The sequence below is a fragment of the Pongo abelii genome, chromosome 10 (genome assembly GCF_028885655.2).
Source record: "Pongo abelii isolate AG06213 chromosome 10, NHGRI_mPonAbe1-v2.0_pri, whole genome shotgun sequence".
Lineage (NCBI taxonomy): Eukaryota > Metazoa > Chordata > Mammalia > Primates > Hominidae > Pongo > Pongo abelii.
The window spans coordinates 66,619,565-66,643,383 of NC_071995.2; the positions used below are offsets into that span (position 1 = coordinate 66,619,565).

General features: G+C 39.0%; 2 protein-coding genes and 1 non-coding gene across 11 annotated transcripts in view; 1 reads left to right on the plus strand and 2 right to left on the minus strand.

Annotated features, from left to right (window-relative positions):
• The window catches only part of RAP1B (RAP1B, member of RAS oncogene family), a 50,790-nt gene that overhangs the window by 6,672 nt on the left and 20,299 nt on the right, over nt 1-23,819 (plus strand). The window contains exon 1 of one of the 9 annotated variants that reach the window (XM_054526309.2): nt 8,140-8,243. The gene's annotated coding sequence lies outside the window, so the exon portion shown is untranslated. 9 annotated transcript variants of the gene reach the window in all.
• On the minus strand, nt 9,234-14,333 carry LOC100445493 (large ribosomal subunit protein uL16-like). Its single transcript, XM_009248008.4, has one exon. It carries the CDS (start codon nt 9,784-9,786, stop codon nt 9,373-9,375), a length of 414 nt encoding a protein of 137 aa, XP_009246283.3. The 5' UTR covers nt 9,787-14,333; the 3' UTR covers nt 9,234-9,372.
• On the minus strand, nt 9,737-9,871 carry LOC112135962 (small nucleolar RNA SNORA70). The gene has a single exon (XR_002917179.1). It is a non-coding gene; the product is annotated as a small nucleolar RNA SNORA70 (small nucleolar RNA).

Consider the following 23,819-nt stretch of genomic DNA (forward strand, 5'->3'; position numbering starts at 1 on the left):
AATGTTTAGAATATAGAAAAGTATAAAGAAGAAAATGAGTATCATCCGTAATGCCATCACTACAGTGACTTTTTTAAAGCAAAATGTGTACTTTCCTTCTGAAGCTTTCCAGCCTCCTTGCCTCCTCAGTGAGAATGATGACATACTGTTAGAGTTGTTGAGGATCAAATGCAGTATTACTCATAAATGTTTTATAAACCATAAAATAATATAGTAATGTACTATTTTTTTTTTTGACAGCCTCACTCTGTCACCCAGGCTGGAGTGCAGTGGCACAAACTTGGCTCACTGCAGCCTCAACCTCCCAGATTGAAGCCATTCTCCAGCCTCACTTCTCCAAGTAGCTGGGCCTACAGGCGCATGCCACCATGCCCAGCTAATTTTTGTATTTTTTGTAGAGATGGAGTCTCACCATGTTGCCCATGCTGGTCTGAACTCCTGAGCTCAAGTAATCTGCCTGCCTCCACCTCCCAAACTGGTAGGATTACAGGCATGAGCCACCATACCCAGCCGTATTAGTTCTTGTTCTATAAAGCTTTTTTTTTTTTTTTTTTTTGAGATGGAGTCTGTCGCCCAGGCTAGAATGCAGTGGCACAATCTTCGCTCAATGCAACCTCTGCCTCCCAGGTTCAAGCAATTCACCTGCCTCAGCCTCTCGAGTAGCTGGGATTACAGGCATGCGCCACCACGCCTGGCTAATTTTTTTGTATTTTTCTTAGAGACGGGGGCTTCACCATATTGGCCAGGCTGGTCTTGAACTCCTCACCCTGTGATCTGCCCGCCTCGGCCTCCCAAAGTGCTGGGATTACAGGCGTGAGCCACCTTGCCCAGCCCTATAAAGCTTTTATTCTCCTATGGCATTGCTTAAGAATCCCATTAAAGTATGAATAAGGACTAATAAATAATTGTGAGTTTTGATTAGTGTAACAAATGAATTACCTAGATCAGTATTTTCAAAGTATGGTCCAAGGAATCCTGGAGGTCCCCTAGACATTTTTGGCGAGTCTACAAGTGCAAAACTATTTTTATAATACTGAGACATTTTTTGCCGTTTTCTCTGTAGTGACATTTGTACCTGTAGTGTAAAAACAGTGGTGGATAAAACTGGCGCTTTAGAATAAACCAGGTTAGAGTACTTCACTGTCCTAGTAATCATTGTATTATTCACTGCCATGCAATCACATTTTTTTTTTAAGTTTCACCTAAATGCTCTTGATGAAGAAGTAAAAAAATTTTAAACTAAATCTCTACCTTTGTACACATCTTTTTAATATACTGTAACAAAATGGGAAGTATGCTTAAAACACTGGTGAGGCCATGGACAGCAAGCCTCCCAGCACTTTGGGAGGGTAAGTCCAGCTTGGGCAATGTAGTTAGAGCCCGTCTCTCCTATTTAAAAAAAAAAAAAAAAAAAAAAAAAGTTAGTGTGGTCATGCACACCTACAGCTACTCTGGAGGCTGAGGTGGAAGGATTTCTTGAGCCCAGGAGTTGGAGGCTGCAGTTAGCTGTGATCGTGCCACTGCACTTCAACCTGGGTGACAGAGCAAGACCCTGTCTCAAAAAACAAAACAAAAACACTTGGCAGCATACTGAAATATAATGGTTGTTTCTAGGGAAAGTATTTGTGTGATTGAGTCGCATGCTGAATCAGTCTTCGTATAATGCCATTTTTGCTTAAAAGAATGCCAGACTTGGGCATTAGGCTGACATTTTCCTGAAAACAGTGAGGCTTTGCTTTAGGGAAAATAGTGGTAGTATTTATGGTCGATGATAAAGTTCCTAGATTTTAAGCAAAAATTTTGGAAAGCTTGTATCAGCTGCTGTAAGTATATAATGAAATCTGTCATTATTTGGTTATCTGCATAACTGAGTCAGTATTTCCAAATGATCAATGCATAGTATTATAAAAATCATACATGGGTAAGAAATCTTTCCAAAGTGTCAGCTAGACCAATGGATTTTAATGTTACAGAGAACATAAAGTTTTATCAATAAGGTATCCTATTCCATATTGCGACCAATTGCTGAGCTTTGGTGTAGTGTCAAAGACCAATATCCAGATTTATCTGAAAATGCTATTAAAATATTCCCAACTGTCTGATGTATTTTGTATTACTTATTTTTCCATGCTTTGCTCTCAGTGTTTAATGTCTTCTTTGATTTATTTTGTTTATATTTTTGTTGGAAACAGGAATGGGAGCCATAGATAAATGTGAAGCAATGTTTTCATGTGCTTTATCTTAAAATCTCCTATTAATATATAATCAGTTTAAGTTTAACGTCTTTGTAGTCTTCTCTGTGCAGTCCATTCAACTTTTGGTCTTGGTAATGGATTAGATAATAGTTATTTTTAAGCCTATTTTTGGTTTTAATATTTGTTTTGTATACCTGACTGCTCATCTATAGACAGAATTCCCTTGTGTCCAAAGTCTAACATAATCCTTAAGTAGATTTTTAGTAGTTGACTTTCTCAGTTTTAAAATATTTGGTAACTTTCCCATAGTAAAGCTGTAAGTTTCAAGTTTAGTAATGTCTTTTTGACCTGAGAATTTGGTGTGTTGTCTTACCTTAAGTAGACACTTTTCAAAAACACACCTGTAGAATGATCCTTTTTTTTTTTTTACCTTTCAGGAGAATGCTGTTTCTTGGTTGTTGGTTTTTTTTTTTTTTTTTTTGAGACTGAGTCTCTCTGTTGTCACCCAGGCTGGATTGTGGAATGCAGTGGTGCAATCTCAGCTCATTGTAACCTCCTCCTCCCAGGTTCAAGTGATTCTCTTGCCTCAGCCTCCCAAGTAGCTAGGATTGCGGGCACCACCACCATGCCTGGCTAATTTTTGTAGTTTTAGTAGAGACAGGGTTTCACCATATTGGCCAGGCTGGTCCCGAACTCCAGACCTCAGGTGATCCACCCACCTCGGCCTCCCAAAGTGCTGGGTAAAGCCACTCCATGGCCTTCTTTTTTATGTTAATTTAAAAACATTTGTAGCAATCCTTGTTAAACTGTTTTTATAAACTCATGGGATAAGTCCAAATTATATTTTCCTTTTTTTTTTTTTTTTTTTTTTTGAGACAAGGTCTCACTGTCAGCTAGGCTTGAGTGCAGTGTCGCAACCACGACTCACTGAAGTCTTGACCTCCTGGGCTCAGTTGATCCACCTCAGCATCCTGAGTAGCTGGGACTACAGGCGCATGCCACCACACCCAACTAACTTTTGTATTTTTTGTAAAGACAGGGTTTTGCCATGTTGCCCAGGCTGGTGTCAAACTCCTTGGCTCAATCGGTTTTCCCACCTCAGTCCTCCAAAGTGCTGGGATTACAGGAGTGAGCCACCACACCGGTCTGGTTCCACATTTTAAAGGATTTTTAGACTGTGTTTGGATCAAGTAATCAGTTTCAGATTAGGAAAGTGTTAGGAAGGATGGTTAAGTTACAGTTTGTATTGTGCAGAGTTTCTTGGAAATTTAGTGCCAGTTATTTCCCTAGAGAGATTAAAATGGAGAGAAAAGAGAATTCAGTCTGAACACCAGTGTTGCAAAGAACAAAGTTGACACCAGAGGAAGAAAAAGGTTTAGGGAAGGAATACCTGTGAAAATGCTAACTTCAGGGTAGCTTCAGGGATGAAGCATTATAGAACTCCTGCCTGCCTGAGCTAATCCCATAGAGAGCAAGGGAATTTAACAGGAAGCTTTAGTGCTCCCTGTATTAAATAATTAACTGGTCAGCTGTTCTAGCAGTTCTGAATTAGGGAACATACTGAAATCATATTTTATGTCCAGGACATCCAAATTAGTCACAAGGTTGTCACTGACTATTATTTATAGAGTTTTAGTTGCTAGTTGAAAATATTGCATTAAATCCTTCTATTTTAGTTTGTTTATACTTGTGTTTTTTTCTTCCAGGAGCTCTCAACTTAATCATCTTTCAGCAAAAAATAATTAAGACTAGGTTTGCAAGCTTTTAAGGACAGAAAAAGCATTTATAACGTTTCTCTGTTTAGATGAAAGTGATGATGATTAATGATGGCAATAATAGGCAATGAAGAGGTGAAAGGGCAGGAAGTAGAGCAGAAAAGAGTGACGATGGTGATTAAGAGGTTCTTGTTAAGTGCAGGACTACTGTTAAAAGCAATTCACTTCACAGTTCTGGTCAACAGGAATGATAAACTCAACATTGAAAAACACTTGTGATGCTTTAGTGGTTGATACATCTTACCCATCAGAAGGTCCTATGTAGAGGATAAACTGGCATTATGTGTGAGTTAGCGAGACTATAGACTTAAAATTTCATCACTAAGCAGTTTGACTGGAGAGCCTTTGACTAATTCTGCTCCCCAGCAGTCCCTTATGTACTTTCCTCTGGACCTTCAGGTGCTCAAATTAGACCTTTATTTCATTGTCCTCATATGTTTTAGCTCATTCCATTGGGTGTGAAATAAAATCTGAGAACTCAGGTATTTGTTTTAAGTAGTTAGACGTTTTATTGTACTCTGTTGTCTTAAAAAGCATGGTTTAGTGGTGGTAACATTGATCTAGGTGACAGACTTCAGTTTAGTCTCTGGCACTGGTCATGAAACCTTGAACAAGTTAACTCCTTTCTTAGGACCTTATCTTTATGTAGAGAAAGTCAGACTAAATGGCTGTTAAGGTCTTTTTGGGCTTTCAAATCCTGTGTTTCTGTGATACCACCCTTGTTTAAGCCACAGTCATCTCTTGTCTGGACTCACAGGAGCTTCCTAACTTGTTTTCATTTTTGTCCTTCCCCACGTTATTTTCTACCCAGAATACAAAGTGACCTTTTTAAAAATGTAAAAATGTAAATCAGATCATGTAATACCCTCTGGTCCCAATTTACCCTTAAGAACCAGTTCCTTATCAAGGCCTAGAAGGTACTGTATAATCCAGTTCTTGCTTACTTCACAACTTTATCCCCATTACTCACTAAGCTCTAGCCAGCTGTACTTCTTTCTGTGACAATATTTTGCCAGCCCTCTGCAATTCTGCCTCAGTCTCAACAGTGGATCTCAGTTCAGATGTCACATTTACAGAGTTTTTTCCTGATCACCTTATATAAAGGAGCATTCCTCTTCATTACCTCTGTAGTTCTTATCATAATCAATAATTATATTTATCCATTTGTTTACCTCTCATCCCCTCTAAACTGTTTCAGGAGGACAGGAAGATCATGTTACTTTTCCACCACTATCTCAAATGGTTAGCCCAATAACTGCCTAGTGCTCAAGAGAATTATTTTAGTTAAAAAAATATATAAAGTGTGTAACAGTTTGTCCATATCAATTCCCATAAGCTACTCCTTAAACTGGTTTTTTTCTTTACTCTTTTGATAGCGGCCTGGTCTCGTAATCTTGCCCAGGCTAGTCTGGAACTACTGCGCTCAAGGATCTTCCTGCCTCAGCCTCCCAAAGTGCTGGGATTTACAGGTGTGAGCCACCACACCCAGCCTTAAACTAATTTTTAAAGTTTTATATCTATGTCCAACTATAATTCCTCATTTTTTATTTAGGTCATCTGTCTCTTGAGGACTATTTGATCTGATTGCATGTTATTGAAAGCTAATTGTTCTTAGTTACTATATGTTAGGATTAAATTGAGTAATTTTGCACAAAAGGTTTTTAGCAAAGACATGAAAAGTTAACCAGTATAAAACTGTTAGCAGTTCAGAATATCCAAATGAGCGATATAAATGAGTGCTTATTAGAGTCAAAGGAAGAAGTGAAACCCTTAGGATCTAGTAGTTAGAAAAGACAATAAAAATAAGGTAGAATCTGCATATTAAAGGAGTTTTAGATTAACAGTGAATTACAGTGAGCAGCACTACAGAAATTGAAGTAAATTCAAGAGTGTTTTGCTCTGGTAGATGTTTATAAAATTGATTATAGGGCCATAATCCTTTATCTATATATAACCTTTGGTGCCAGGTATTTTTGGATTTCAGAATTTTGAGGAAAGATTTGTTTTAGATTTTAGTAAGAGTAATCAAACACAATATTAATGTGAAACATGGCACATTAAGTGAGAGAAATAAAAGATAAAAATAGTCTCCCATCAGTGCTCAGATGAAGTTTTGCCATTATATATTAGGTCAAGCTTTGCCACCAACGTAGTTATAGAACTTTGAGTTTTCAGAGATTTTAGGATTTCAGAATTTCTATAAGAAATCGGTTTCAGGCTGGGTCCAGTGGCTCACGCCTGTAATCCCAGCACTTTGGGAGGCCAAGATGGGTGGATCACGAGGTCAGGAGATCGAGACCATCCTGGCTAACACGGTGAAACCCATCTCTACTAAAAATACAAAAATTTAGCCGAGCATGGTGGTGCACGCCAGTAGTGCCAGCTACTCAGGAGGCTGAGGCAGGAGAATTGCTTGAACCCAGGAGGCGGAGGTTGCTGTGAGCTGGGATCGTGCCATGGCATTCCACCCTGGGTGACAGAGTGAGACTCTATCTTGGAAAAAAAAAAAAAGAGAGAGAGAGAAATTGGTTTCAAATGAGTTGAAAAGGCTTTATTCATTACTGTTTGGAGAAGATACCAGGGTCTGAAAATGTTACTTTGAAGCAATTAGCTTTAGAAACCCTCTTTGCCAAGGAATTGTTTGACCCTGACTCAGGATAGAATGCACCGCTGAGGGTGATGAGTCTTTAGGGTATGGGAGAATCCTAATTCCGTAATTGCAGAGTCCAGTTAAATCTTTGGAAATAGTTAAGATTGGTGCCTAACAAACACTAACATTTTTTTAAATGTTTAAATATTGAGAGCTCATAACTTAACCACAGTTTCATCTTGGTAATTTTTTTAGTCTTATAAGGTATTAGGCAGTTTGTTTCCTAATAATGTTTTTAAGAATTATTTGATACATTTAATTGTAAAGTAAGAATACAATAGAAGATTAGAATAGGAATATTATAAATAGGACTAATGTAATCCTCATTTAAAAGTCCTCAAACCAGACACAGTGGCTCATGTCTGTAATCCCAGCACTTTGGGAGGCCAAGGCAGGCAGAGCACTTTGGGAGGCCAAGGCAGGCAGAGCACTTTGGGAGGCCAAGGCGGGCAGAGCACTTTGGGAGGCCAGGGCGGGCGGATCACTTGAGGCCAGAAGTTCGAGACCAGTCTGGCCAACATGGTGAAACCCCATCTTTACTAAAAATATGAAAATTAGCCGGGCATGGTGGTGTGTGCCTGTAGTCCCAGCTACTCAGGAGGCTGAGGCAGGAGAATTGCTGGAACCTGGCAGGCAGAACTTGCAGTGAGCTGAGATCGTGCCACTGCACTCCAGCCTAGGCGACAGAGTGAGACTCCGTCTCAAACAACAACAACAACAACAAAAGCTCCTCGATTGAACCATTTGGTAGTGACAAGGATTGAAGTAAGTATCTGAAGAGGCTTACTTAGAAACTCAGAATTGGTTACAGGAAGTGACTGCTCACTTTCCATGTTTTCTTCAGATGCTCTGGTTATTCTAACAGCCTAGTTAACCACCCAGACTTTGGTTCTCATTGCCTTTATCCATTTGTTTGGTGTATATACTAATGTTCAGTGATGCAAACGTAATGCATGTAATGTTTTTTGGATACCGTCTTATCACTTGTAGAATTGCCATGATAGGCATTTTTTGGAACTACTTTAAGTGCTTGCTGGCCTAGTAATTATGCAAGTAAGTAATTAAGTGTTTATTCATATGTGAAAGCCCAATGTAAGCATTATTTATGTCTTCAGTGAAGTGTGGTGTGCCTTTCATTTTTCTGAGTGGTCTTTATTTTACGGAATTCTAAATGGATCTTTGAATAAACTGAAGAGGGTAGATTATAAAAGGAAGAACTGTTAAATTAGTCAAAAACAACTTTATAACACAATTAGCTGCATAAGCCAGTGCGTGCGTAAGCAGGTAGTATAAATGCTTAGGTTGAAATACTAAAATTATTATTAGAGAAAATTATATGAAGTGCCTATGCTCCCACTATGTTTTGTTACTTGGTTAATTTTTCTCCTCAACTTCTGGCAGGTTTACTGGGGAATTTTCCATTAGGAATATTCTGGTCCTTAAGTTTCATTTTGAATGTATAATCATGCAGATTATGAACCCACAAGCTAAAATCAAGGCATTCTTTTTTAAAGTTTCAGATGAGGCTGGGTGTGGTGGCTCATGGCTGTAATCCCAACACTTCAGGAGGCCGAGGCGGGTGGATCATGAGGTCAAGAGATCGAGACCATCCTGGCCAACATGGTGAACCCCCCCCCCCCCATCTCTACTAAAAATACAAAAATTAGCTGAGCGTGGTGGCACGCACCTGTAGTCCCAGCTACTCGGGAGTCTAAGGCAGGAGAATTGCTTGAATCCAGGAGGCAGATGTTGCAGTGAGCCGAGATCGCACCACTGCACTCCAGTCTGGCAATAGAGCGAGACTCCGTCTCAAAAAAAAAAAAAAAGTTTCAGATGTATTCAGGAGTGGTCATATTAAGCTTGTCATCTGATCCTGGTTATGAGGTTAACAGTAAAATGAAATAAAATACTTTTCTGAGCCGTTTGTTTCTCCTCTCATGGAAGACACTAATTCTGTTTATTTCTATATTCGGCCTTGTGTTGAAACAGACTGTAAAATCATGTTTTAAAAAAGCTTCACCCATCCTTGTGGAGGGTGGTGGTTTGCAAAAGCACCACCCCACTTAAGCATTTATATTGAGAAGATATTTATGGCATTCTTCCATTCATGAAAATGGGTATGCTCTGTTCTGGAGTTCTTACCTTTATTTATCTACTAACACTAAAGTTCCTCACTTCCAATTTCTTGTACCTCTAACCCAACAGCTTATAAACTGCATGTAGTATAGTATTTGCTTGAAATATATGAAAGTAGTTATTTTCCCTAACTAATAGGGATATTTCTGTGGTGATTGTAGTTACTTTGCAACCTGTTCAGCAAATATTATGGGGTGTTTTTGACGTTATCTTTAAATTTTGGACATAACGAACCATGTTGGATAACCTTTTTCCCCCCAGTCTCAGTTATCCCTTTGGAGGTAGTGTCTCATTTTTAATCTGTGACTTGTGGAAGTTAAGACATTTGAGTAGCTTATTTAAACTATTAATAATCTGATTTCTGGAGATCTGAGGAATAGCAGACACCCTTTTCTGTACTAAATTGGGGAAATTTATTTTATAGGCAAAAAGATGAATAAAATGGTCCTAGTAGACAGCCCCTAATATTTCTGGGCTCGGGTAAAGGTCTTAAGGAAGAGGGAAGGTAGTATCAGAATTTTCCAGGGTGTTTTTTGTTGTTTGTTTGTTTGTTTTGGGTGGACAGGAAGTAGAATTTATTGGTGAGTATTAAGAGGGGACAGCACAGTGGAAGCCCTCATGAGTGCAGGGCCCGCCACTTGTCCAGAGGGCCACGATTGGAAATGTACTTGACCCGACAGCCATCTGGGATGAGCCACTTCTCAGCCACCATGTCTTCAAACTCATTGGCATTGAACTTGGTGAAGCCCCACTTCTTTGAGATGTGGATCTTCTGGCGGCCAGAAAACTTGAACTTGGCCCTGCGCAGGGCCTCAATCACGTGCTTCTTGTTCTGCAGCTTGGTGCGGATGGACATGATAACTTGGCCAGTGTGAACCCTGGCCACAGTGCCCTGGGGCTTTCCAAAGGCACCTCGCATGCCTGTTTGGAACCTACACTGGGGTACTGCAAGGTCAGAAACATGAACATCCATCTGAAAGGACTGTCTCCAAGGTCCCTTAGAGCAACCCATACAACAAACAGGCTGCATACACTACCAAGGAAGCTGCTGTTTCCAGCCATTGCACACTGGGCCCCCATGAGGAAAGGAACTCAGTTGGCTTAATAGGCTGCAGCAGGGTGTTTTTTAAAACACACAAATACACCCAATCCCTACCAGAATGAGAGATTTTACTAATAATAGTGTTAGGAGTATAAATGGTTTGGTAGCCAACCACTACTTTAAAATTGATTAGGTCTCCCGGGCTTCTGGGCCTTCACATTTAAATTTGACCTGACCTTGAAACTTCCCCTGTCGTTATTCCCAGCGTTACTTTTGTTTTACCCACTTTTCGAAGTATCCCATACGCAGCTCCTTACTTCACGTCATGCTGGAATGTGACCCATACCAGCCAAACTACATCTAACGGAAACATAATACCTGACTAAAAGCGTCTTTTATCATATAGATAGATGTACAGGGTATATTAATTTATCTTTAGAGAGACTCCCCAGTATACTGAAAAAACAGACCTAAGTTTTGGTAGATAGCCTTGCTTTATAGAAAATGAAAATGGGCCAGACAGTGGTGACTCATTCCTGAAATCCCAACACTTTGGGAGGCCAAGGCAGGAGGATCACTTGAGGCCAGGAGTTTGAGACCAGCCTGGGCAACATAGCAAGACCCTGTATCTGCAAAAAATTAAAAAAAAAAATGTAATCGGGCATGTGGCACACACCTATAGTCCAGTTACTCAGGATGTTGAGGTGGATAGATCGCTTGAGCCCAGGAGTTGAGGCTGTAGTGAGCTATGATTGCACCTCTGCAGTCTGCACAGATCAGTTTTCTGCTGCAGAAACAACTGATACAAACCGAAGCATCTACTGTTAGTGATGTGACAGCAGTTTCCTCACTGGCCAATTTTGTAATACTGTTTTGGGTGTTTGTGGCTATGTTAGCTTCCAACTTCGTTCTTTAGTTTCCACAGTAATTTTGTAAGTTGCTTGATATTTTTTAATGACTTATTTTTATATGTAAATGTGATTTGTATAACTTCCAACAGGAAACCTTGTCCAATGCATGATTTTAGAAAATTTAGCAAAAACTTTTCAAAGGGATATTTATGTGAAGAAAATGGTATCCTTGTGAGAGAAAAGTACAAGAATGAGACTGGGGCAAACTGCTTTTCCAGAAATAGAGAGGCCCTGATGATGACACTGTTGGTAGATGCAAGCTTTTCATGAATATTGAAGCTCTGGATGCCTTGTTCAGTAGTTTCATAAGCAAAAATCCAAAAGTGTAGAAAGAGTTTTAGTTGAAATTAAATAAAATCAAAATTTTAGTTTTACAGTTACACTAACCACATTTTAAGTCCTTGATAGTCATCTGTGGCTAGTGGTTACTATACTGAACAGTCCAGATAGAACACTATCATCACAGGAAGCTCTATTGAACAGCACTAGTCTGGATTCTAATCCTAAATCTACAGTCTTGTGGTTCTGCAACCTCAGGTAAGTAATCTGAATCACAAATCCTTTATCTGTTTTTATTTATTTATTTATTTATCTGTCTGTCTTATCTCTCTCTCTCTCTCTCTCTCTCTCTCTATCTCTCTCTCTCTCTATCTGTCTATTTTGAGACAAGTTTCTGTTGCCCAGGCTGGAGTGCAGTGGTGCAGTCACAACTCACTGCAGCCTCAGTCTCCCTGGGCTCAGGAGATCCTCTCACCTCAGCCTCCTGAGTAGCTGGGGCCACAGGCGTGCACCACCATGCCCGGGTAATTTTTTGTAGAGACAAGGTTTCACAGTGTTTCCCAGTCTGGTATCGAACTCCTGAGCTCAAGCCATCTACCTACCCCAGCCTCCCAAAGTGCTAGGATTACAGGCGTGAGCCCTTGTGCCCAGCCAAATCCTTTATCTAAAGACAGCACCTTATCTTCATTGTTGCTCTGAAGATTGAAATTTAATATATGGAAGGACATGGTAAGAGCTTTAAAAGCACCATACAGACATGTCAGTATTCAGATTAGAAATATATTTATTGGTTAACAAAGGACTTTTCTAAAATAATCTGAAGAGAAACTTCAGAACCTCAGTGGCATGAATACTTTGATGTTAGACTGTGTGTATTTTAACCACTTGAAGAATCTAAATGCACAAAATTAACAGATTAGATTTTCATTTTAAATGTGAAATATATTTTACCCAAGCTGTCCTTTTCAATTTTATCTATAAATCTTAAAGTTTTTATGTGTACTGGGGGCTTACCTTCTTGCTGTAGGTTCCCTTTATATATACTATTTTATCATCCTCATGAATGATCTTAAACAACTCAGTCTGTTAACTAAGTGAATAATGTACCTGTCACATGGAGATATGGAATGAATGTTATAAAAATGATAGCTATCTATGCCAGAAATCGTTGGTTTTGGTAGACAGACTTCAGCATTCAGCAGGATCATTCTCAGTAATTCTTTATAGGTGTTTTGATTTGTTTTGAGGGGGTTGTTTGGCATATATTTTGCAACTAATTAATACATTTTTGTAAAACCGTCAGACAACAGTGCTAGATGTTTAAAATATTCTACAGCAGAAATTTTCAGATGTTTTTGGAATCATTAATACAACCGTGTCTCTCCTTCACTTAAACCACAGTAGCCATTGGTAATTGAGAACTAGATTCTTTCCCTTTGAGTCCTAGTTGATCTCAAAAATCATTCTCAACACTGCACTTAGCTACAGGTAGCTATTAGTATTTGGAGTTGATGACTAAGCTAAAACCCATTTGCCACCTTTGAGTTAATGAGCAAGGTCTATCCTTGTCTCTTCCAGGCTCTAGCCTATAGTGCAAGTGTTGGCAAACTTTTTCTGTAAAGGGCCTGGTAAGTATTTTAAGCCTTGTTAACCATACAATCCCTTATCACAACCATTCTCCTCTGCTATTGTAGCCTGAAGCCAACCATGGACAAGACACAACAAATGAAGTATGTTCCATTAAAACTTTATGAGTGTGACTGTGTTCCAACAAAATTTTATTTACCAAAAAAAAAAAAAAAACCAAAAACAGGGAGCAAATGGGATTTGGCCTGGGAGTTCCAGTTGGCCAACCTCCCCTCTAGGGCAAGAAACTGGTTTTGATTCATTCAACAAATAATTGGGTGTCTTCCATATTCCAGGCACTGTGTTAAGTTTTGATTATATAGCAATAATCATTACACATAGGCCCCAGGTCATGAGGTATTTAACCCTTAACTGAGTATGGTTTTGGGGCTTTTTGCTTTTTTGGTTTTGGGGTGTTTTTTGTTTTTGTTTTCTTGTTTTTTTCAAGGCAGGGTCTCACTCTGTTACCCAGGCTAGAGTGAAGTGGCGCTGTCACAGCTCACTGCAACCTCAACCTCCCCAGGCTCAGGTGATCCTTTCACCTCCCATCCTCCTGCGTAGGTGGAACTACAGGCGCAAGCCACCACGCCTGGCTAATTTTGTGTATTTTTTGTAGGGATGGGGTTTCGCCTTATTGCCCAAGGATTACAGGTGTCAACCACTGCATCCAGCCTGAATGATTTTTTTCATGTGCTTTGGCAGATTCGAAGGACTTTTTTGAGGGAAAAATGGGGCCTGCCCCATACATCTGCTTTATTTGTTAATACATGTGAGGTCGTAGGCAAATACCCTAAGTGCTATGTTCTGTGATAGTGGTATAACTAAATGTAACTTCAACGTGCCTTAGATATTAGATGCCATGGTATCAAAATTAATATCCTGTTATAAAAAATAGGGAAGCAAAAATGTTTGCATATGATATCTGCACTGGCTGCACATAGCAGATACTTAATATCCATATAATATTGAATAAAGCTGAAATTACCAGTTTCTTAACTATCCTTATGTCAGTTTCTTGCAGTTTCTTCCATTTGGTATGCTATTTCTGACCTCATTTTTTGTTTTTCACCATTTTAATACAGGTTTTTGTTGCAAATCAACTTACGCATTTTAAAAATTACCACATATTACTCATATTTTAATGAAATGCTTACCATGCCTAGATGTATTGTTCAGCCTTCTACTGTTAGAACTTCTTTCGTTAATTTAAAAGTATCTTTAGTTTTCTCAGTATTCGTGTTTATCTTCAAAACGTCTATTGTTGTTGCTTATTAAATGAGTCAGAGCTCTTCACTGATACTCAGAGATCTCCTTAATCTTAACTGAAGATTACTGCTATTTTTATTTTCCTATTCCTTTGTGCCCTGTGAGCCAGTCAGACTGCTTTTTCCGCTATAGTCTAATTAATGTTCCCATATTATGCTGCCTTTTGTGCCTTTGCTCTCACTTTTCTTATCCCTGGTATGTTCTTTCCTGTTGAAATATTGTAACTTTTTTTTTTTGGCCACCCTCTTCATAAATCTCCTGATCTCTCCTTCTGAACTCCCATAGTATTTTGTACATCTCATGATATTTTTCATATTTTTATGTCTCCATCTTTTCCTACAAAATTGTAAGCTTTTTGAGAGCAGGTATGTTTTGTCCATCTTTCAGACTATGAAATAAGAAGCAAATTCCTGTCAGAACATATTCCAACTAAAATGGCCAACCATTCTTGTTTTCCCAGGATGGAGAGTTTCCTCAGACATAAGACTTTCAGTGCTTAAACCTGGACCGTTGGTCACCCTGATTCCACTTCATGATGTAGCCATCTTTTTTGCATATCAGTAGTTTACTGCAGGTTTTTTTTTATTTTTTAAATAAACACATAAAATGAACCTGAAGAGAACAGTTTTTTGGGTTTTGGATTTTGTTTTGTTTTTTTTCAGACAGTTTGGCTGTCACCCAGGCTGGAGTGCAGCCACAATCTCAGCTCACTGCAACCTCCGCCTCCCAGGTTCAATTCTTGGGCCTTAGTCTCCTGAGTAGCTGGGACTGCAGGTGTGTGTGACCATGCCCGGCTAATTTTTGTATTTTTATTAGAGACAGGGTTTTGCCATGTTGGCCAGGCTGGTCTCAAACTCCTGGCCTCAAGTGATCCTCCTGCCTCAGCCTCCCAATGTGTTAGGATTACAGGCATGAGCCACTATGCCCAGCCAAACAAAAATTTTTTTTAATTAACAAAGCAAAATTACTTGTGCCTTTTAAGCAAATGTTTGGAAGATTATACTTATACGTAGAAATGTAAAGATCAGATTCAGATGATAAAAAAGACCAAAATGTGGGAAAATTTTGACTAAAGTTGAAAAAGAATGATGTCGTTTTCACAAGCAGAGGGACTCTTCAGTAGGTTTGGTTTATGGTTAGTAGACACAGTCTTTTTTTAGAGTAGACCCTATAAAAGAATGTGGAGTAAATGGTGGCAGTGGTTTGACCACAACAGTGGTGTCTATTGCTAGAGAAATTAAAAATAAGATATAAGACACTTAACTCTCCTTTTTACAAAAGGCTTCAGATAAAGAGGAAATGGGAGCAAATCCAGAGATTATAGGCACTGTGTGGGCTAATGATTTTTTTAGAGATGATGCCTCACTATGTTGTCTAGGCTGGTCTGGAACTCCTGGCCCCAAGCAATCCTCCCACTCAAGCAAGACTCAAGTAACTGGGACTATAGATGTGAGCTATCATGCCCAGCTGGCAAGTGATTTTTATATGTTATGGTTTATTGTACAATACAAGCTATTCACTGTGTGTTTTATTGTGAGAAGCTCACTAAGAAAGGTTTTCAGTTTCGTGCAGTATTTTTTTCTGTTCCTATTTCTTTTTCTCATAAGCTGGGAAAAACATCATCAAAGTTCATTGGGTGACATCTTACATCTAAAACTTTAAAACTAAGTTGAGATTTATTATCACAAAATAAATTCCCCCATACCTCCACCGAACCCCCCACCACCCATGACTTGATGACTTCAGTCATACTCATCCCGTTCCCCAGAGCGCCCTCACTTTCCAAGTGAACTCCCCTATTCCCTAATGATTTATATATCCACTGGTCTGGTTTAAATATCCACTTAGGAAGCCTTGCCTGATAGTTCTTTATAGGTAGACAATTGTTCTCTTCTCTGCATCCACAGCAAGCACTTTATTCTGTAGACCCTGCTTGATTGTGAGCTAACACAGCGCAAACACTGTGAACATTTTAATTTATAAAACTAACAGAGTGTCTTCTGGGCTTTAATATGTAGTTGTCACATTTGCTTTTCCTCAGATTTCTGGGCCACATAACCTCTGTCACAGTTAAAACTAATATCTCGGCTGGGTGCGGTGACTCACGCCTGTAATCCCAGCACTTCGGGAGTTCGAGGCAGGCAGATCTTGAGGTTAGCAGTTCGAGACCAGCCTGGCCAATGTGGTGGAACCCCGTCTCTACTAAAAAATACAAAAATTAGCCGGACATGGTGGCGTGTGCTCATAGTCCCAGCTACTCAGGAGGTTGAGGCAGGAGAATCACTTGAACTTGGGAGGTGGAGGTTGCAGTGAGCTGAGATCATGCCACTGCACTCCAGCCTGGGCAACAGAGTAAGACAATGTCTCAAAAAAACAAAAAAAACTTAACATCTCTAATCTGGTCATTGAAATTGAGGTGTAAAGCAAATTAATGTTTTCTCGTTGCCTCTTGTATCCTCCTCTTCCTGTGTAAGAAATAATAAGGCCCAGTATAAGGTAGTGGAGTAGAGAGAAGGGAATTGATTGCAGAAATACCAAGGTGGAATGAATCAGACTCGATAATGGAGTGGAGAGAGAAGAATCCATGACAACTCCCAGGTATACAGTTACCTATTAAAATAGTATGCTGTTGAAGTCCTTTAGGTGTCTTCAGCACTATAAACACCTAGATAGATGTAATTTTAAAAAATAGCAAATTAACATTTACTGGCTACTTCATATGTGTTACTCATTGTGCTACACATTTTGCATAGGGTAAGTTATTTCATTTGAATCTTTAAGAACTGTAAGAAGTAGATACTTTTATCTCCATTTTCAAATGAGGAAATGAGACACAGTTTAAAATAACAAGACCAAAGCCACTCAAGTAGAACTGATTCCAACCCAGACAATGGGATCTAAAGCCTATACTGAGTCAGTATGCATCCCTATAGATTTTACTGCTAGTTCAGATGACAGGGAAAAAATGACTTTTTTTTTAGTCACATCTAGAGAATTGGGAGCAGGGAGGAGTTCTACACAAATACAGCCTATTTGGAAAGATCTGATAGAAACTAATAAGGTGATCTTGAGCCTGTATTATTATTATTATTATTATTATTATTATTATTATTATTTTACCTGTTTTTGACATTGTTGGTCTCTCCTTTTTAAAAAATCTCTTAACTATTTTGCTTATCTCTTGACTCAGCTGAGAAATTTATTAAACTGGCTCTTCTGCATTTGTCAGATTATTGATAAATTGTATACTCTATATTCTACCATACATGATCAAATACTGAACTGAAAAGGTAACTATAGAAATAAAACTGGAAAAGCTAACCTTAACGTTGCATGTCAAATTATATGTTGTTGAATATTTCAGGGAGAAAGTTGGTGTGATTAATTGAAAAAACTTGATTTACTAGCAGTATTAATCCGTGAAAAGGGCAAGGGAATTTTTTCTTTCTTGAGGTATTATAAATATGATCAGAATAGAAAAAATGCTATACACAGTTTGATCTACAAATTTTGCACTTTCTAGATTTAGAAATCTTGTTCACAGGAGATCTTTCTTGGCATAACGAATAAGATTGGAAACATTTTCCATGTGTCCTCATTATGAGAGAGGCAGACAACTCAAAAGTAAATATGATAAGCAGTCTTCATTTTAGCAGCTTTCTATTTATTTTATAGTTCCTTGTTAGAAGTTTTATTTTTAAAAGAGGGTAGGAGAGGTAGTGTTTGGGCCCCTTATTTTTTCCTTCAAAAAGAATTTTTAAAGTCTGTCATTGTGTTAAACAGATTCATAACAGGTCCTTCTGACAGTTGAATTAGTTGATTTTATTTGGGAATGAGAAAAGGACACAGTTATCCTCTTTAACTGTTAAAGTATTACTTTTGGAGTTGGAGGTGGAAAGGAGAAATCAAGTATCTGCTCTTCCAGAAAGTGCAGTGAGAGAAGTAATGTTACCTGACTTCAGGAACCAGTATTTAAGGCCTCTTTTTTTGAGACAGTCACTCTGTCACCCAGGCTGGAGTGCAGTGGTGCGATCTCGGCTCACTGCAACCTCCACCTCCTGGGTACAAGCAATTCTCCTGCCTTAGCCTCCCTGATAGCTGGGATTACAGGCGCCTGCCACCTCACCTAGCCAGTTTTTGTATTTTGGTAGAGACGGGGTTTCACCATATTGGCCAGGCTGGTCTCGAACTCCTGACCTCAAGCAATCCACCCGCCTCGGCCTCCCAAAGTGCTGGGATTACAGGCGTGAGCCAGCGTGCCTGGCCTACTTAGGCCTCTTTTTATAATTTAAGATCACAGAATTTCAAACAGGGGTTGGGGGGTGAGTGTAGTAGCTAAACAACTTGAGATTGGAGAACTGCTTTTGCAAAATTTCCATTTTGGTTATACCCATGCAGAGATTTTTTTTTTTTGTTACCAAGTCTTGCTCTGTAGCCCAGGCTTGAGTGCAGTGGCAAAATCTCTACTTACTGCAAATTCCGCCTCCCGGGTTCAAGCGACTCTCCTGCCTCAGCTTCCTGAGTAGCTGGGACTACAAGCGCCCGCCACCACATTCGGGTATACATATATATATATATATATATATATATATATTTTTTTTTTTGTATTTTTAGTAGAGACAGGGCTTCACCATGTTGGCCAGGCTGGTCTCAAACTCCTGACCACAAGTGATCCGCCTGCCTTGGCCTCCCAAAGTCCTGGGATTACAGGCATGAACCATGACACTCAGCTATTTTTTTGGCATATTTTAAGGGACAGAAATTATGCTTTTTAAATGTTGCTTATTGCTTTTCAAGGATTTGATTCTTATAAGCTACTTTTTTATTTATTAATGAGATTTAAGAAATAAATCAGGTTACAAAGTTAAGAGCAATTGTCTCTGGAACCCAGAAGTTGGTTTTAACACTAGAGTTTCTGCTGCAGGGCATTTCTACTGGACTGTGATTCCTAGAAGGCAAGTTTAAGAACTGTTTTTTTGTTTGTTTGTTTTAGAAACAAGGTCTTGCATCACCCATGCTAGAGTGCAGTAATGCAATCATAGCTCACTGTAACCTCCAATTCGTGGGCTTAAGTGATCCTCCCACCTCATTCTTTTGAGCAGCTGGGACTCTAGGCACGTACCACCACACCCAGCTACTTTATAAATTTTTTGTAGAAGTGTGGTTTTGCAGTGTTGTCCAGAATAGTCTCGAGCAGTCTTCCCACCTCAGCCTCCCAAAATGCTGGGATTGTACAGGTAGGTGTGAGCCACCACACCTATCCCTACTTTTTTTTTTTTTTTGAGGCAGAGTCACCGTTCAAGCAATTCTCCTGCCTCAGCCTCCGGAGTAGCTGGGCTTACAGGTGTGCACCATCATGCCCAGCTAATTTTTGTATTTTTAGTAGAAATGGGGTTTCACCATGTTGGCCAGGCTCATCTCGAACTCCTGACCTCAGGTGATCCACCCACCTCAACCTCCCAATGTGCTGAGATTCCAGGCATGAGCCACCACACCCGGCCTGTCCCTACTTTTTTTAATGCCAAGATTTGTGTAGTTCATCTTCAGTTGAGATTCATGGCATCTGTCAATAATTGATGTGAACTTAAATGGCAATTTACCTATAAAAAGGTAACTTACTATTCTTCTTTTTAAAGTCTATATACTTCTGTCATTTGCTGGAAATGAATTATTAGTCTTTATTCAGCAAACATTTATAGACCAAATAGTGGATACCAAAATAAGGACTACCCTGCAGCTGCTTGATGATGGTAATAACTAACATGTAAATCTTTAATAAACAGTGTACATTCTTATTTAATCTGTCCATCAACTCGGTACAGTCAGTATTATCGTCCATATTTCACAGATTAAGACACCAGCCTAGAGGCCGGGTGCAGTGGCTCACACCTGTAATCCCAGCACTTTGGGAGGCCCAGGCGGGTAGATCACCTGAGGTCAGGAGTTCAAGATAAGCCTGGCCATCATGGTGAAACCCCACCTCTACTAAAAATAAAAATTAAGCCAGGTGTGGGGGCACGCACCTGTAATCCCAGCTGCTCGGGAGGCTGAGAGAGGAGAATCAGTGGAACCAGGGAGGCTGAGATTGCAGTGAGCTGAGATCACACCACTGCACTCCAGTCTGGGCGACAAGAGTAAAACTCCGTCTCAAAAAAAAAAAAAAAAAAAAAAAAAGATGCCAGCCTAGAAATAAATGACCACCCCCTGGTAAATTACGTAGCTAGTTTTGGTCTCCTTATTTCCAGATTTCATGTTTTATCACCCTGAGCTCCAAAGATGATATAGTATTTACTTTTAAGTGTATAAGGAAAAACCGAGTTTGGGCCTCAAACCAGCCCCAGGATTTCTTTATTTACCAATTATGAACTAGCCTCACTCAGTTCAGGAAGTCTCTTAAAATGTCAGTTATTTGGTTTCATCTTAAAATGTAGAATTGCTTTATATTATTTAAATATGGGTCCTTTTTTTAATGAGTTAATTGTTTGCTTTTCAAGATAATTTTGGATTCGAAGTTTTTAAGGTAACCTTGGATGCAAATTTTGCTAACTGGATTAATACAAATTTAAAGTTTTTAAAATTCCATTGTTCAACTGTGTTTTATCCTGGATAGGATTAAAGCAGTCTTTAAAGGTAATCGGTTGTTGGCTTTAATGTTTTATAGTACAGTCTGGTGTCACTTGGCTCACTAGTCCACATTTTTTGTATATTTGGTATATAGATTTTTTCCTTGGTATTCACTTGTTTTTAACTTCTTTTTATATTTTACTTCGCATTCTTAATCTCTGTAACCAATTTGTATAATCCCTTATACAGTTAGTCTCTTTATTTGTGGTATTATTTGAAGAGAAGTGTGTTTCCTGAGAGAGGATGTCATGTCCGTGCCCTAATTTTTAGTTATATGGCTTTTATTGCATAAAGCATCTTGGACTAGCATGCGAGAAGGTAAAAGAAAATGTGGTTGCATCTTGTCCTGGTTGAGTGCCCACTAGTCTTAATGGATTTTCCCAGTTGTGCATACCTTAAGAGTAAGGATGTTGTCTTACGTTTATTTTCACTCCTTTTTAAAATGTGTATTGTTTTTGAAAGATAATGACTCCAAAATATCTATAATATCAAACCACCATTATGAAGTTAGAGAAATAATATTTAGATTATCATTAAATTTTATTACCAGTGCAATTTATATTTTTTATAGTAATTAAGGAATCTAACTTTTTTTTTTTTTTTTTTGAGACAGAGTCTCACTCTGTATGCCTAGGCTGGAGTGCAGTGGCGCGATCTTGGCTCACTGCAGCCTCGGCCTTCCAGGTTCAAATGATTCTCCTGCTTCAGCCTCCTGAGCACCTGGGATTACAGGCGTGCACCACCATGCCTGACTAATTTTTGTATTTTTTAGTATAGACAGGGTTTCACTATGTTGGCCAGCTAGTGTCGAATTCCTGACTTCAAGTGATCTGCCCGCCTCAGCCCTGCAAAGTGCTGGGATTACAGACATGAGTCACCACGCCCAACCTAAGATGCTTTTAAAATTCCATTTATGTTTAATTCTTCAAAGTCTGGTACATGTAACATTATTGTAACAAAACATTTTATAATTGAAAGGGACTTTAGGGATCTAGTCGAGAAGTCAAAAACTGCTGGACCAGGGTTCAGATCTCTTATCTCTCAAATTGATTTTGTTGGTTTATACAATATTCATAATTTTTAGAATTCAAATGACTTTACCTGTAAAGCATTCACTCCCTACTTGACCACAGTCTATGTTATTACCTAATAAGACCTTAACTGCTTCAGACGTTTACATGGTTACCTGGCTGATGTAAGGCATCTGAGTGTTCAGTATTTCCCGCTTCCCTCATTCCATCTTTTTGTAGACAAGGAATCTGGAAACCAAGAATTCAGTGATTTATCTCAAGATATACAACTTTTTAAATAGAGCTTCTTAAATTCAAAGTTAGTGTTACTTTCTACAGCTTGTTGTCTCCTTAGAAAATAGTACAAGGTAATACATAATCAAGTCCTAAAGTATTTGGTATAACTTGTCATGAAGGAGAATGATCACTGTGGGCTGAGTTAGTGCAAGAATGCTTCAGAGACATTTCCTTGACACTAACCTCCTAAGAACTGCATCTTGAAATATGCTGTCCTGATCTGTGTTGTTTTTGCTACACAGCTGAGGAAAAGAGATACATGTCCTCCTGTAAAGAGCTGGCACGGGAACTCACCAAAGGGCATTTTGTACATATTGAAAAACAGCACCTCATAAGACCAACTACATTTAGACGTCTCCAGAAATCCCATTTATGCCCCTTTTTGCAGAGGAAGGGGCTGGATAAATCTCTTGACTCCCAAATCCAGATTTAACTTCAGCCACAAACTAATTAGCATGTCACCCCACCAAAGATTTTTTTTTTTTTTTTTTTTGGAGACTGAGTCCTGCTCTGTTGCCAGGCTGGAGTGCAGTGGCACAATCTCAGCTCACTGCAGCCTCTGCCTCCTGGGTTCAAGCGATTCTCCTGCCTCAGCCTCCCGAGTAGCTGGGATTACAGGCATGCACCACCACACCCGGCTAATTTTTGTATTTTTAGTAGAGACGGGGTTTCACCATGTTGGTCAGGATGGTCTCCATCTCCTGACCTTGTGATCCACCCACCTCAGCCTCCCAGAGTGCTGGGATTACAGGCATGAGCCACCGTGCCCAGCCCAAAGATGATTTTTTAAATGCTTAACAGGACAAAGCCTAATGGTAGTCTTTTGTTAAAAACAAAATTTAATATCAATCCATTGACAGGACTCTCTGTGTACTGAGCTATATAGTAATTTCACCTTAATAGAAGTCCTTCATAACCACCCCATATAAAACCATCCATTCTTACCTCCTTTTTTTTTCCTCCATACTGTTTATCACATCTGACACTTCATATTGACTTTGTTTCCCCCTCTATACCCTTCACTCCAGATTATAAATTCTGAGGACAGGGTCTTTCGTTCACTGCTTTATATTCCCACTGCCTAGAATAGTGCCTAACATATATTAGGTACTCAGTATATATTTATTGATGTCAAATAATTGATTGCTGTATTATAGTAGTGTTAATGGAAGGTGTCATTTCTTAGATTTTCGTTTCTGACCAGCACAGTTCTTGGGATGATGGAGTATGTCCTCAATAAATCTCAGCACCAAATAAACAAGAATTTTCTTTTTAATACATGAATTTATCATTTTGTTATGCTTTTTAGTTTCCTTAGTGATTTTTTAGAATAACTCTTGTTCATAATTTGGATCAGTAATATCTACAGTTGAATCTTAGGAAGAATGTTATAGGCAGTCCAGAATGTTGGATAATTAAATCAGTTATTTGCATTTTGATGTGTAATATAGTGAACACATTCAGACCAAAAAAAAAAAGCTACCCCATAAGACCAGTTTTTATTTTGTTTGATTCATGTCTTCAGGATTTTCTGTTAACTCAGAATTATTATAGCATTCATTATTGTTTTGTGAAAATACTAGTTAATAATTTCCGGTTAATGAAATAATTATCTTAGATAAATTTACTGAACTTAATGTAGAATATGATTGTTTTTCTTTCTTTCTTTTTTTTTTTTTTTTTTTTTGAGACAGGGTCTCACTTGTCACCCAGGCTAGAGTGCAGTGGCACAAACATGGCTCACTGCAGCCTCGACCTCCTGGGCTCAAGTGATGCTCCCACCTCAGCCTCTCGAGTAGCTGGGACTACAGGTGTGTGCCACTACACTTGGCTTAATTTTCATATTTTTTGTAGAGATGGGGTTTCACCATGTTGCCCAGGCTGGTCTTGAACTCCTCCTGAGTTAAAGCAGTCTGCTTGTCTCTGTCTCCCAGAGTGCTGGCATTTTAGGCATGAGCCACCACCCCCTTCTTCCACTTTCATTTCAAACAGTTACGAAGCAGCCACT

Excerpts from the sequence above, each read along its gene's own strand:
- LOC100445493 (XM_009248008.4), bottom strand. The coding sequence starts at position 9,786 with ATGCAGCCTGTTTGTTGTATGGGTTGCTCTAAGGGACCTTGGAGACAG.